At 42.8% G+C, this 15,068-nt stretch overlaps 1 protein-coding gene across 2 annotated transcripts in view; it reads left to right on the top strand.

The window, feature by feature from the left end:
• LOC144691035 (syntaxin-binding protein 4) overlaps nt 1–15,068 on the top strand; it is a 140,882-nt gene that overhangs the window by 57,498 nt on the left and 68,316 nt on the right. For both annotated transcript variants that reach the window (XM_078559040.1, XM_078559041.1), the window contains exon 2: nt 5,329–5,402. In XM_078559040.1, the coding sequence (XP_078415166.1) occupies nt 5,329–5,402 (74 nt within the window). The remainder of the gene's footprint in view (nt 1–5,328; nt 5,403–15,068) is intronic.

Genomic DNA, 15,068 nt, shown 5'->3' with positions numbered 1-15,068 from the left:
GAGAAACAGAAAGAATTCAGCACTTCTCTGAACAAACTGAAGAACGATTTTGCAGAGAAGACTCAACAATGTTCAATTTTCCAGGGGGCAGCAAACAAATGCAAAAAAGACGGAAGAGCTGAAGAATCAGCTAAATGAAGCCAAAGAGGCTTTGGAAGCATAAGTCACAGAATTTTCAAAAAAGCAGACAGATAATGAAATTTTGGGAGACTCGATAAGCTGAGCTCAGGCAAGTTGAGCTCAGACAAGTTGAGCTGCACCTGAGAGAAGTCTGGCCAATAGTGAAGTCAACAAAAGGCCGAGATGAAAGTCTGTGCTAGAAAGGAGAAGGCACATAGAAAGAAGACACAGAAATAGTAATAGGACTTGGCCATGAGAGGAAATTTACCGTGGGAGAGATGGTGTACATGAAGAACTTTGGAGAAGGACCAAAGTGGTTACCGGGTAAAATAAGTGCAGTAACTAGGCCTCTTTCTTACCACCTGGAGGTGGAATGCCGGATCGTACAGAACCACTTGGATCATCTAAAGAAGGGAGAAACAGATCACCAAGAATTGGTTCCACCAGTGATCATGACCAGTTCTGCGTTTCCTGTTGAGGATACTCAACCCAGGACTGATGTGTTTGATGTTCCTGTAAGATGTTGAGGATACAGAGCTCCAAGTGCCTAGCGAAGCACCTGATGTTCAGGCAACTCCGGAAAAGGAGGTTCCTGACAAAGCATCTGAAGTTGTGGAGCTGAGATGCTCTACACGCATCAGGAAACTACCTGAAAGACTGAATCTGTAAATCCCTTACCCAGTGTAAATATTATGTTGTCTTGAAAAGTTTGTACTTGTAAATATGACATGTATATCTGAGTTAAAGGAGGAGGAATGAATTAATCATGGTTTTATTTAGCGTGTAATGTACCTTTAAGAATAATACTGGTTAAGGAAGATCACATGATCTATAGTAGCCAATAGGAGAGTAGTGTAGGCTACCTCAATGGTAGTAATATAGAGATAGTGTTGGAGTTGAAAGCACACATACAGTAACTGCTGAGTACCTTGTAAATAAACTTAAAGTTTCCAGCCAAGAAGTGTCTGTGGATCAACTCCATCAATCGTACCAACTCGGCCGCCACTCACAACAACCAGAAACTATCAATAAACCAGCTCCAAACCACTCACAGCCAAGTTCCTAACAAATCCCCTTTGCATCTGCCTGGGGGCCTTTATCCTGCCCTGGATGTAGAATCCATTAAAAACGTGAAGGCCGCCTGACCAAGTGGCCTGTGTGCCAAGCGTAAGAGCCCACGGGCTGCTCAAAATCACTGTTAATTGCCATTTATATATCACCTTAATTATCCCTTTAACTGTCGGCACACACCCGCTGACCAAAACATCGCGAGGCGGTGAGATGACAATCGGGGGGGTGCCCACCCGACGTCATCGTGCCCCGTTTCACGAACGATTGGGATCGCCGCCCGCTGGCACCAGGAACGTAACATCCTGGCCCTGGCTCACGTCGGTGTGCGGTCGTCAGTCCCTCGGTAAATGAAATCGTTTTTGGCGTCAAAAGCTTTTAAAAAGTGCTCGTCAGTGGGTCCTCAAGAATTTTTTAAAAAATGCTTCATTTTAAGAGCATCTTCAAAGTTCCCTAAACAGGTTCAGTTAGTGGAAACGGTGATTCACTTGAGCTGGTTGTGAGGTCAGGCTGGTGGCAGGGCCATCACCCAGTGCCATGTTCTTTTAAGCCAGTGGGAAGGGATTGTGGGAAACTCGATTTGCGTTGGACATAATTTGCACACAAAATTCCTCGATCTTTTGCTCAGCTTTTCTCAAGGTTGGCCACATGGTGCTGGAAGGACCAGCCCCAGCTCAAGGCAACAACAGGGCCCTTGTGTCTGAGCAGTGCCTTTCATTTAGAAAAATACACCAAGGCATTTAACTGAGACTCAAAAAAAAAGGACACCAAATCAAAGAAGGAAAAGGGAATGCCAGGTCACTGAAGCAATTTTCTTGCTTCTTTTTCCCTTCGTTGCCACCGGGGTTCTGTGGAGTGGAGAGAGAAACAGAGTTAGTGTTTCATGTCTGTGACCTTTCATCCAAATTTTTGTCATGTTGGGCAGGTACAAGGCAGGTGATTGGAAAATCTAGGTTGTAGTGTGAGAAATCTACCTTCCTTCCAGATCCTTGTCTAGTCCAGACTTCACCAAAGCAGCGAGTTTTAACACGTGGGGCCCATTGTTGGCTATGGAAACATGCCAGTCACAGCTGGATGTCGCTATTTATTCTTTTGGGGGCAAAAACATCAGGGCAGCACATCTGTTTCCAGTATTTTCTTGGTGTAGTCCCAGCCAGAAATAGCGATGGACCCATCAATCCAAGACAGGAAAAAAAAACTTGCAGTTTCACAGAAAACTCTGGACACGATCTCGGAAGAATGCTACCCAGGCCATGGTGACAGACGAGGAAATTGTCACTAGAAGGGTTCAAAATTGATAAGGAGGAGGTGTTGAATTGACTGTCGGTACTTAAAGTTGACAAGGCACCTGGACCGGATGAGATGTATCCAAGGATATTGAAGGAAGTGACAGTAGAAATTGCAGGGGCTCTGGCCATAATCTTTCAGTCTTCCCCAGACTCAGGGGAGGTGCCAGAGCACATGAGAATTGCAAACATTACTCTCTTGTTCAAAAAAAGGCTGTAAGGATAAACCCAGCAATTACAGGCCAGTCAGTTTAACTTCACTTGGTGGGCAAGATTCTAGAAACAATTATTCGGGGTAGAATTATTAGTCACAAGGAAAAATATGGGTTGATAAGGATGAGCCAGCATGGATTTCTAAAAGGGAAATTGTGTTTAACTAACTTGCTGGAGTTTTTTGAAGAGGTAACAGGAAAGGTCGGTGAGGGTAATGCTGTTGATGTGGTGTACTTGGACTTTCAAAAGGCATTTGATGCAGTGCCACACAATAGACTTGAGAGAAAAATTATTGCTCGTGGAATAAAAGGGACAGCAGCCACATGGATACAAAGTTGGCTGAAAAATAGGAAGCAGAGAGTAATGGTCAATGGATATTTTTTGGGCTGGAGGAAGGTTTGTAGTGGAGTTCCCCAGGGGTCAGTATTGGGACCCTTGCTTTTCTTGATATATATTAATGATCTAGATCTTGGTGTGCAGGCGGCAATTTCAAAGTTTGCGGGTGATACGGAGCTTGGGAGTGTTGTGAACTGTGAGGAGGATGGTGTGGACCTTCAAGAGGACATAGACAGGTTGGTGGAGTGGGCAGATAGGTGGCAGATGAAGTTCAATGCAGAGAAGTGTGAGGTGATACATTTTGGTGGGAAGAACATGGACAGACAATATACAATAAGGGGTGAAATTTTGAAGGGGGTGCAGGAGCAGAAAAACATGGGCGTATATGTGCATAAATCATTGAAGGTGGTAGCACAGGTGGGGAGAGCAGTTAATAAAGCAGATAGTATCCTGGGCTTTATTAATAGGGGCATAGAGTACAAGAACAGGGAGGTTATGCTGAATTTATATAAGATGCTCATTAAAGCTCATCTGGAGTAATGTGTACAGTTCTGGGCGCTGCTCTATAGGAAGGATATTAACACATTGGAGAGATGGCAAAAGAGGTTTACAGGAATGGTTCCAGGGATGAGAAACTATGAGGATAAACTGGAGAGATTGAGACTGTGCTGCTTGGAGAGAAGAAGGCTAAGAGGAGATTTGATAAAGATGTTCAAGATCATGAGGGGGCTGGAGAGAGTAGATAGGGAGAAGCTGTTCCCGCTCGTAAAAGGATCAAGAACGAGAGGGCACAGATTTAAAGTGATTTGCAAAAGAAGCAAATGTGACGTGGGAAAAAGCTTTTTTACACAACGAGTGGTCCAGCTTTGGAACGCGCTGCCTGGAAGTGTGGTGGAGGCAGGTTCAATCAAGGTATTCAAGAGGGCATTAGATGATTATTTGAATAGAAACAATGTGCAAGGGTTACGGGGAAAAAGCAAGGCAATGGCACTAGGTCATAATGCTCATTTGGAGAGCCAGTGCTGACACGATGGACCGAATGGCCTCCTTCTGGCCGTTAGGATTCAGTGAATTAATTTTAGCACGAGTTTTAATAATCATTGCGAGCAGCCCACATTGCAACTTGTCCTCATTGCCCCTCAATTAACAAATCTCTGGGCTCCATTAAATTTCCAGAATCACTGCTAAAGTTTGTCTAAAAGATATCTTAGAAACGCAAAGCGAGAGGTCAAGGTGAACGGTCAGCAATTTAAAAGAAAACCTGCTGAGTCAGCATGTGCAGTAGGATTATTATGCTGGGAAAATCTATCAGAAGGAATTAAAATGAGTTGGAAATCTGATACATTTAAGAGGCAATGAAAGAAGATTTCAAATAGATACACACTGTTAATAAAAAAAGAACCATACTAATCCCACTTTCCTGCTCTTGGTCTGTGGCCCTGTAAGTTACGATACTTCAAATACATATCCAAGTGTTTTTTAAAAGCAATGAGGGTTTCTGTCTCTATCACCTGTTCAGGCAGTGAGTTCCAGACTCCCACCATCCTCTGAGTGAAAATGTTGTCCTCAATTCACCCCTAATCCTTCCACTAATTGCTTTAAATCTATGCCCATTAGTTGTTGATCTCTCTGCTAAGGGAAATAGATCATTTTTATCCACTCTATCTAGACCTTTCATAATTTTATATGAAGCCTCTTCAGTTCCAAAGAAAACAACCACATAGCTAAAATTTATTCTATTATGCCTTTATGGGATATCGGCATAACATCACTAGGAGGGAAATGTATTATATGATCCAGTCTTAGCTGCACTTTTGCTTTGAGTAGAGTAGTTTTGATTTCTTCAAGTTTTATACCTATGCATATCTGTTCTCATGTGCCTAGTCCTAATAAACAAACGATTGGTGCCTTGTGTCTTGTACAGTAAATAAGCCCAAGGTATTATATCATTATAATAACACGCCACAATTCTCCGCTCATGGCAAGGTCCTCAATAATCTCCTCTTCATTGTCATGATCCCAAGACATCCCAAAGTACTTTACAGCCAATGAAATATTTCTGAAGCTTTGACACTGTTTTAATGTAGTCTTGATGGTAGGATTTTTAACTTTTAGGAATTGATTGAATTCTGTTGGCCTAATTTCAGCTTTTCATCAACTTGAATCTAGAGGTCCAATTCCATTACCTTTGTTCTGTTGATAGCACAAAATGGTTTTTCAGAATCCACCCTCCTGCACAATCCTCCAGCCCTGGACAGTGATAATCTTTCTCAATTTGAAATTTTCTCTGTTTCTTTTGTTCTAGGACAGTATTGGGCCCCTACGGAATAGACCGGAGAGTCCACTGTGTAGACTTTACAGACTGCGAGAATGGACTGGGTAAGTGACCCTGTGATACATCCAAAACATTCCCTTTGTATTGAAGAAGAGAAACACTTTGTGAGGTAAGGGAAGGGCTTTTCACCGGGCGTTTTTGAATTATACCCATTATGAAAGCATCCCCTTTTGTCCTGGAAGTCAACTCACAACTTGGTTGCATTACCACAAGAGATGTGACATTCTGTAGTCCAAGAAAAGTCACAATCATATTTACTGCTCTTTTTAAATGTTTCTGTGATCTTCCTATCCATAGCATAGGAGGAAATCTTCCATGTTTATGTCTGTTCACACACAAATATCTCCAAGATGTTTCTTTTCCCTTACCAGTTCCTCTTCCTCTTCTCCAGGTTTGACGCTCATTGGGGTTTGGTTCCATGAATGCTGGCCACGCTCTGGCACTTTGACCAAGTGCTCAATATGCACTTGTGTCCTTTGTGATGGACTATTTGGCTGTGCAGACACCGCAGCCTATACTAATTTTGCTCTAATCCAAAATCCCCGTACTCCCAGCAGACATTGCTGGGCCAACATCATGAACAGGAACCATTGCCCCTTCCTAACCAAGGATCACAAAGACCAATGTAAAACCTTCACTGCTACAAAGAGCCATTCAGTACAGGCCAGGAATTGAATGTGGGATCCTTGTCGTCTATATATTCAGCAACTTGTTGCAACTGATAGAAAGAATACAAGATTTTAACCTCATCAATACTCGGTTATACTCAAGGGCCCATCTGATGGTTGGCTGGACCTCAGCTGCTGGCCATTTTGGAGCTACAACAAGGTCCACGCTCAACAGTTCCAACGTGCCACTTGTAACAATAGAATTTGCTGTAATGAGTATTAAATGCATAATGCAACATGCAAATCCCATTCGGTACTCTAATAATCTCAGGAAGTGAGATTCAGATGTAAGAAAGTGAAGAGGGGACAGCTTGAAGTGGCATTCCTGCTAGTGGGCCTCAGCTGTAAATGATCTGGATTTGAAAAGAGGACCACTCAGTGCAGATGTGCCAATTCTGTACCAGTAGTTTGGGAGAAATTTGGATGAAAGATTGCTTGTCTTTCTTGTTCCTCCTTATTTCTTCCTACTTTCCCTCCCTTTCTCCATGCTTGCTCTTCTGCAATAGAGAGAGTGCTCCCTGTCAACAGACAGCCACTAAAATAAACATATCAAAGATAATTCCATCCTAAATATTACACTCTCTGTTCACTTCCTTCCCCAAATTTAGAATCTTGCTACATGGGATTTGGGGCATAGACCCGCAAGTGTGCGGAAGATGCAGCAACAAGTCTTGTTTGAATAGCTTTAATAAAATAATTTAATTAATATTTTGTCGCTTGAGTCTGCTTCTCTGACTGAAGCTCCTCAGACCAGCTAGCTATGCAGAAGAAGACTAGGGCTAATGAATCAGTATGGTCTGAAAGCTCCACACTGGCTATTATGATCAAACCAGTGAAGGCAATAGAGGAAGAAAAATAATTCAGCATGAAAATCAATTCATCATTGACAAATTAAATGGCGTGTGTTTTTTTTAATTTATCCTTTCATGGGACGTGACTGTCGCTGGCAAGGCCAGCATTTGTTGCCCATCCCTAATTGCCCCTTGAACTGAGTGGCTTGCCATATCATTTCAGAGGGCAGTTAAAAGTCAACCACATGGCTTTGAGTCTGGAGTCACATGTAGGCCAGGCCAGGTAAGGACGGCAGATTTCCCTCTCTAAAGGACATTAATGAACGAGGGTTTTTAACAACAATCGACAATGGTTTCATGGTCACCGTCACTGAGACTAGCTTTTCAATCCCAGGTTGAAACTTGAATTTAAACTTCATCAGCCGCTGTGGTGGGGTTTGGAACATATGCCTCCAGAATATTAGCCTGAGTCGCTAGGTTACTAGACTAGTCACATTACCACAATACCACCATCTCCCCCCAATAATAGCCATGAGCTTGAATGAGAGCATATTAAATGAGGATAGCAAAAAAAACTTCGAGTGAGATGACCGCTCCTCATTGTGGAGGAATATTTGAATTTTTTATTTTTTATTGTGCTATTTCCCAGGGTGGAAAGACTTCTACATTACATCGACATTTCAAAATAGAGAAAGTTCTGTATTATCCTGGTACTTTGTAGTGAATGACACACTCCTATCATTGACCGATTAAGACGTAGGCCGGAGTGACCTTGTGTGTTTATAGTACGGTAGTCACGTAACACAAGGGAGCAGATGATCCTGATGTCACATGGGCCAGGGGTTAGGTAAATCAGATCAGACAGATCTCTATAATTGATCCCAAGCCGCTGCATTTATTGCTACTGTTACCAATACCAGTGTCACAGTTAACCTACTTGCTGGATACTTATTATTGCCAGGTATTACTGTATAAAGAAAGGTGTCGATTGAATAAAATATTTGGTTACTTCTTTCCCTCTATTTACACAACAGCCAACGTTTTTATAGTTGGAGTATGTTTGTTTGGGATTTTTTCGACAGGAGGTGCTCTTGTGAGGGGCTGTAGATTTGTCCAGAGTTTAAAAACTTTGCTTAACTTTGCTAGTGAATTAACAGTGACCAAGTTAAAGGCTGAGTGTTTCTGCCCCTGACAGGAAGTGGGTCAGCAGGTTTTAAACCAGGGGTTAAGATAGCCCCAGCCTCATCTCTGGAGAGGCGCCGTGTGAGTTTCCAACTCGCCTCGTCAACCAGCAACCTAAAACCCGCCCATAGTTAAAATCGGGGCCCAAACATCTGCATCTATTTTAACATTGACAACTTTAGTGCCACTTACACCTTGTGTAGCTGTGCATAAGTAAAGGCTGAAGCGAAGCAGCCATTTTAAATCTTTATATCCTGGATAGTCCATCTGAATATTTCCTGAGTAATCCTTTAGCAGTCTTAAGGTCTTTATCATCCTCTGACCTCTAGTATAACTGAGAAAGAGTTTATTGTTTCTGTGGGAGATTTCCACAACCTTCGTTTCCACTGACCTTTAGTGGAGAGCAGCTTTCATTACCTTAAGCTGAGCACAACGCCTATCCTTACTCGTGAGAATTGTGTTCTTTCAATTGGTTAATGTATTTATGCTTAAACCTGATTAATCCTTGTACATGATCAGCTCACCACCTTGGCTTGGTTTTACCACATGCCCTTTTGACATTAGGGACACAAATGGTCTCCTTTAGCATTAGGATGTACCACACCACGTGGACTGCAGCAATTCAAGGGGGCAGCTCACCGCCACCTTCTCAAGGGCAATTAGGGCTGGGCAGTAAAGGCTGGCCCAGTCAGCGATGCCTGCTTCCCATGAACGAATAAAAAAACGAGCTTGAGTATTGCTGAAGAAAGAGACATGTTGAAGCTTTTTGTCTTGCACTCAGCAGGACACCACCAGAATACCAAGAAAGTGGAAACAACAATTTATATTGTATTTGAAGAGAGTGCTTCATTACAGAATAAATTGTTGTTTTCCCCTTATATTGGTATTCTTGTGAAGTGTCCTGATGAGTGCAAGACAAAAAGCTTCAACATGTCTCTTTTCTCAGCAATTCTAAAAAAAAAGAATGGTTTTAGACATATTCCGTTTTCAATATCGATTACTAACCCTGTCTGGTAGGGTTTTCCAATTGGCCCAACATATCTCCTCTGCCATTGTTGCTAATGTAGCCCACTGGAAATTTGGTACCAGCACTGAAGTTTGTAAACCTTTGTATAACAGATCAATTAATAGGGGCAAATCAATGCGGGAGATGGTGGCATAATGGTAATGTCACTGGATGAGTAAACCAGAGGCCCAGGCTAATGCTCTGGGGACATGGGTCCAAATCCCACCACAGCAGCTCATAGAATTTAAATTCAATGGAATATAAAGCTAGTACCAGTAATACTAACCATGACAGCTGATGTTTTTGTTGTAAAAAACCCATCTGGAACACTAATGTCCTTTAGGAAAGGAAATCTGCCACCCTTACCTGGTCTGGCCTACATGTTACCCCAGAGGTGAGGTGAGAGTGACTACCTTGACATCAAGGCAGCATTTGACCGAGTGTGGCATCAAGGAGTCCTAGCAAAACTGGAGTCAATGGGAATCAGGGGGAAAACTCTCCACTGGTTGGAGTCATACCTAGCCCAAAGGAAGATGGTTGTGGTTGTTGGAGGTCAGTCATCTCAGTTCCAGGACATCACTGCAGGAGTTCCTCAGGGTAGTGTCCTTGGCCCAACCATTTTTAGCTGCTTCATCAATGACCTTCCTTCCATCAAAAGGTCAGAAGTGGGAATGTTCGCTAATGATTACACAATGTTCAGCACCATTCGCGATTCCTCAGACACTGAAGGAGTCCATGTCCAAATGCAGCAAGACCTGGACAATATCCACACTTGGGCTGACAAGTCGCAAATAACATTCATGCCACACAAGTGCCAGGCAATGACAATCTACAACAAGAGAGAATCTAACCATCGCCCCTTGACATTCAATGGCATTACCATTGCTGAATCCTCCACTGTCAACATCCTGGAGGTTACTGTTGACCAGAAACTGAACTGGACTTGTATATAAATACTGTGCTAAAAGAGCAGCTCAGAAACTAAGAATCCTGTGGAACTCACCTCCTGACTCCTCAAAGCCTGTCCACTATCTACAAGGCACAAGTCAGGAATGTGATGGAATGCTCTCCACCTGCCTGGATGAGTGCAACTCCAACAACACTCAAGAAGCTTGACACCATCCAGGACAAAGCAGCCTGTTTGATTGGCACCCCTGCCACAAACATTCACTCCCTCCACTGCTGACAAACAGTGGCAACTGCGTTTACCAACTACAAGATGCACTGCAGAAACTCATCACGGCTCCTTAGGCAGCACTCCACAAACCCACAACCACTAACATCTAGAAGGACAAGGGCAGCAGATGCATGGGAACACCACCACCTGGAAGTTCCCCTCCAAGTCACACACCATCCTGACTTGAAAATATATCGCCGTTCCTTCACTGTCACTGGGTCAAAATCCTGGAACTCCCTCCCTAACAGCACTGTGGGTGCACCTATATCACATGGACTGCAGCGGTTCAAGAAGGCAGCTCACCACCACCTTCTCAAGCGTAATTAGGGGTGGGCAATAAATGCTGGTCTAGCCAGTGACTCCCACATACCATAACTGAATAAAAAACTGACCCACTTAAACTCTGAAATGGCCTAGCAAGCCATTCAGTTTAAGAGCAATTAGGGATAGGCAACAAATGTTGACCTTGCCAGTGATGACCACATCTCATGAATAAAGAATTAAATCTTATGATCAGTGTTGCTCCACTGTTCCCCCAGATGGAGCCTGTGATGCTAAATCAGGGTCATTCCTCAGGACTAAATCAAGTCCTCAATCACCAATACACTGATTGATGAGTTAGAAAAACATTCATTTATAATGACTATGGCCAGAATTTTACATCCCGCAGGCAGGTGTGCACCTGACCCAAACAGGCGTGAAATCACGTGAGATGACATCAGGCGAGCGTTCCGACGTCATCGTGCACTCATGCAATATTTCGCTCAGCGGGCGCACGCAGAAGTCGGAAGCGCGCCAACCAACAATTAAGTGGGCAATTAAGCCCATTAACGCCCCAATTGTAAGGGATTTCTTGTGGCCTGTCCAACCTTATGGTTGGGGAACTGGCCAATCGGCCAGGCGGGCTTTACATTTTTTCTGAAACCTCATCCAAGGGCGGGATGAAATCTCCGTTAGGATTTAAAATAAAAAGAAATACCTGGGGGCTTTTTTTTTTAATGAGGTCTTTTTTCAGGTGCTTGATTGTGCTGCCTGGACATTTTTTTGCAGCAATTTTGGGCTTTATCTTCTCATCTGCAGGTCTGCGGCTCTCCCAGGCAGGAGTCTGCCTTCTGGGAGCTCTCTTGAAGTGCTCACCCGTGCCCGCGGTGACATCGGCACCCGCCCTCTTCCTGTCCCCAACGGCAGTGCTGGGCCTTTCTCCGGGCGCGTTTCATACTGGCTGGCCGATTGCGGGCAGAAGCGCATTTCGCGTCGGCTTCCGGACTCGCTGATCGCGCGTGTCTGATGAGCGCAAAGTTCAGGCCTATGTATTTTCAGCTGACCATAATGATAGATGGAGCATCACTGGACCTTTAAATGCGTGCAAAGTTAAACTTCCATTATTGCAGATAATGCAAATTAAGATACAGTATAGTAATAATTTGTGTCTATAACGTCTCATCAGAATGAACTCCTTAATCTGGAAGTCTAAAACAAGGGCTAATGATTCATTTGAGGTCATTAGTTTGCTCCAGTTGGATCCAGATAGCTACAGCTGATGCAGCAACAACAACAATGTGCATTTATATTGTACCTTTAACGTTGGCATTTCTCGGTAGTGATTGTCCAACAAAATTTGACACCAAGCGGCATAAGGAGATATTAGGACTGGTGATCTATTTTCACCCCACTGATATAATGCATTCACACGCAGTCTCTCAATGTTATTTTAAGTTGTAACAGTTTTATTAAAGGAGTATTTTACAGTTCTAACCATGCAGAAATCATGAAAGGAATTACAAGTCGATTATTTAGCATCTCTTACTCCCGGCGCGGTGAGAAAATCCCTATTTTCTAACCATCTGTTTATTCATTCAATGAAGCATGGCCAGCCTGATGAAATCACTTCAGTGATGAATAGAACTTGGTTTTATCCACACTCGGCTAATTCTCTTTTCTAACTGAGCTAGAGAGAGAGAAAGAGAGAGACTGGAAAGGGAAGAAAGGTAATGAATACAGGGACACAATGCAGAGCTCCCATTAAAATTAGATTTGCAGTGGAAATGACAAGTACCTTTTCCCCTCTGCGACATTACATTGATATCACCAGTGCTTGGTACCTCACCCTGTGGATCCTTCCGAAACCTCACTGTATACATCTGACATCTGGCTAGCTGTGCTGGTGACTTCACCAAGTGTGGGCGGGGAAAATTGGTGCTGGTTAAGTTGACAAATGGTCTCAGCCCCTTGCCCTCTCCATTGTGTCTGAGAATCGATTGTAACACAAGCTATAAAGAGGAATAGTGGGGCCTCTATATTCTATTACAGTACATTTACATAATCGGCACAATTGCAATATTTTCACTTCTACTGCATTTCTTGCTTCATTCTTGTTAACATTTCTCAGTCAGTACAATTCAATCTCATCTTTACTTATGTGGTTCTATATTCTGTGATATTCCCTTATGCTGTTTCTTAAGTGGCCTCACTTCTGTCCAAGTCCTTCCAGTCATTAATAATGTTCACTACATTGTGGAAATACCCCTAAGCTTTCATTGTTTGCATACTTGCACCAAAACTGGTCTTGTGGCTTATGGTATCCATTCCAAACTCTCGTAGATTTACAGGACCTCATCATTAAAATGAAACTGTTGACACTGAACTACCCTCTACTACAATCACACACTCCTTTCAAACACTAATGCTGGGTAACCTGTTAGTTGACTAGTTGAAATGCATAAAAGGATCATTATTGCAGGAGTGTCAATGATTGCTTGCTAACTTTCTCTTGCCTTTTTCAAATTTCATTTTCATAAATTTCCTACATTACTAGTGACTACACTTCAAAAGTATTTCATTAGCTGCAAAACACTTTGAGATGCAGGGCCAGGGAGAGAAAGCTTGTCCTGTTTCTGGGTCCCTTATTTCCCCTCCCCCTACCCACTTTAATCTTCCCCCTCAATAATGCATGTTATTTTTTACATAGAATTTGATAGAATATACTAGCACAGAAACAGGCCATTAAGCCTAACTAGCCTGTGCTGGTATTTAAACACTACACAAGTCTCCTCCCATTCTAACTACCTCATCTCAGCCTTTCAGCATATCTTTCTTTCAGAAAGAGCATGTACATCTGAGAATTCTCCTCTAACATTTCAAAGGAAGGTACACCTGAATGATATCCTGCAAGGGGGCAAGATGCATCTCGATCTTCACGTAGCATCCTCGATTATTCAAGGGTCACCGGACCACAGCTTATGCTGTGATTTTACCACGGGCAGGATGAGGAGACAGGACCCTGAGTCTATCTCAGCTGGAACGGGTATCAAGCCCCGTGGTGTTGGCATAATTCAGCTGTCCAGCCAGTTGAGCTAACCTGTCCCTGTAACTTTAGGCCTGCCTTACTCAGATTGTTTGACCATGAGTGTGTGAATATCCCTCAGCGCATCTTGTCGGCTCTTGAAATTCAGATAGATCATATTCAGCAGTGTTTGGAGACATAACAAATGTAGGTCACCAGCATTCACTGATATGGAATTTTCCAAAAAACACACTGGAGCTGCATAACATAGTCCAGGACAAAAACAGAATTACCTGGAAAAACTCAGCAGGTCTGGCAGCATCGGCGGAGAAGAAAAGAGTTGACGTTTCGAGTCCTCATGACCCTTCAGTTTTTAACGTATTCCAGGGTTTGGCCAGGTTGAACTGCATCAGTTTTGTGCAGATACAGGGAAAAACGCATCAAATTGTTGTAGCTGACTGCATTAACAACGACAGACTAAACCAATCATCAGCTTGCCATCAGATGACTCTGCAAGTGAGCAGGTCTGAGGGGGGAGAGAATTAAGCAAAAAAGACACCTCAACATCTTAAGTAACCCTTTAAAACTTAAATGAACGGAAAAAATGTACCAATGTTATACTGAAAAGAACAAACATTTTTATTAAGAAACTGTTGAGGTGTTCCAAACTATCATTCAGCAACCAAAATACTTTACTCACAACACAATACATTATTTCGCCGAGGGAGCTTAGCTCATTCATCCAAACTCATTAAAAAAAGATATCCGCAGCTCGAGGAATAAATCTGTGCTGGGGTACACATTAAACCATTCTCTGTTCACAAGTTTTAAATTGGTCATAATGCAACATGACAGCAAGAAGGAGAGGGCCCCACTTCTCCCATCACCACCAAAAGGTCTGCAGTACCTCACGCAGCTGAAAATGTGTTCACGGGTTGCCAACACTAGTCAAGCATAAACATTCCTCACCGTGGGAATTTCTCCATACAGTCAGAAAGGAAACATCATTAAGTGCATACTGTGCTCAGGCAAATTTCCTTAGCTGTAAATGTATTTTTTTATTTAAAAAATTCTAACATTAAATTGCACCACAACGACTGAGTATTTTCTTTGGATTATGCATCCATGTGAGTTACCACAAATAGATTGGGCAGGAGACTTGATCCTTGTTCCTATTCTCAGGCACGCTGCTATGAGGGGGAGAGGAATGAGACCTGAGTTGTTGCATGTCCATCACAAGGCAGTGGGTGAAAATTGTTCCCTTGTATGTTTTGAGACCTGAGCTAACTGTTTCTGGATAGCTAAAACTTTCCAAATGACAGACAGGATGGAGCTTTCCTTCCCCATCTATAAAAATAATGAATAGCAAATGATAGTGTATTAGCAATCTGAAACATAGGAACATCCCCAAGACTAGTCACACAGCCAATATTCAAGCAAACAATTGCTAAATGCTTCAGGCTGGTGACCTTTAAATGTTGATAACATGTGTGCATCCATATACATAACACGCACATATCTAAAATATTACACACATGTAAACAAAATTATTGTGCATGGACATAAATAAAAACCGGTTGAGTATGTGGATCATTTAATAATG

This window comes from Cetorhinus maximus, chromosome 15 (assembly GCF_964194155.1).
Source record: "Cetorhinus maximus chromosome 15, sCetMax3.hap1.1, whole genome shotgun sequence".
NCBI lineage: Eukaryota > Metazoa > Chordata > Chondrichthyes > Lamniformes > Cetorhinidae > Cetorhinus > Cetorhinus maximus.
Note: the sequence above shows the minus strand (reverse complement) of the source record. Positions and strands in the feature narration are given on the sequence as shown.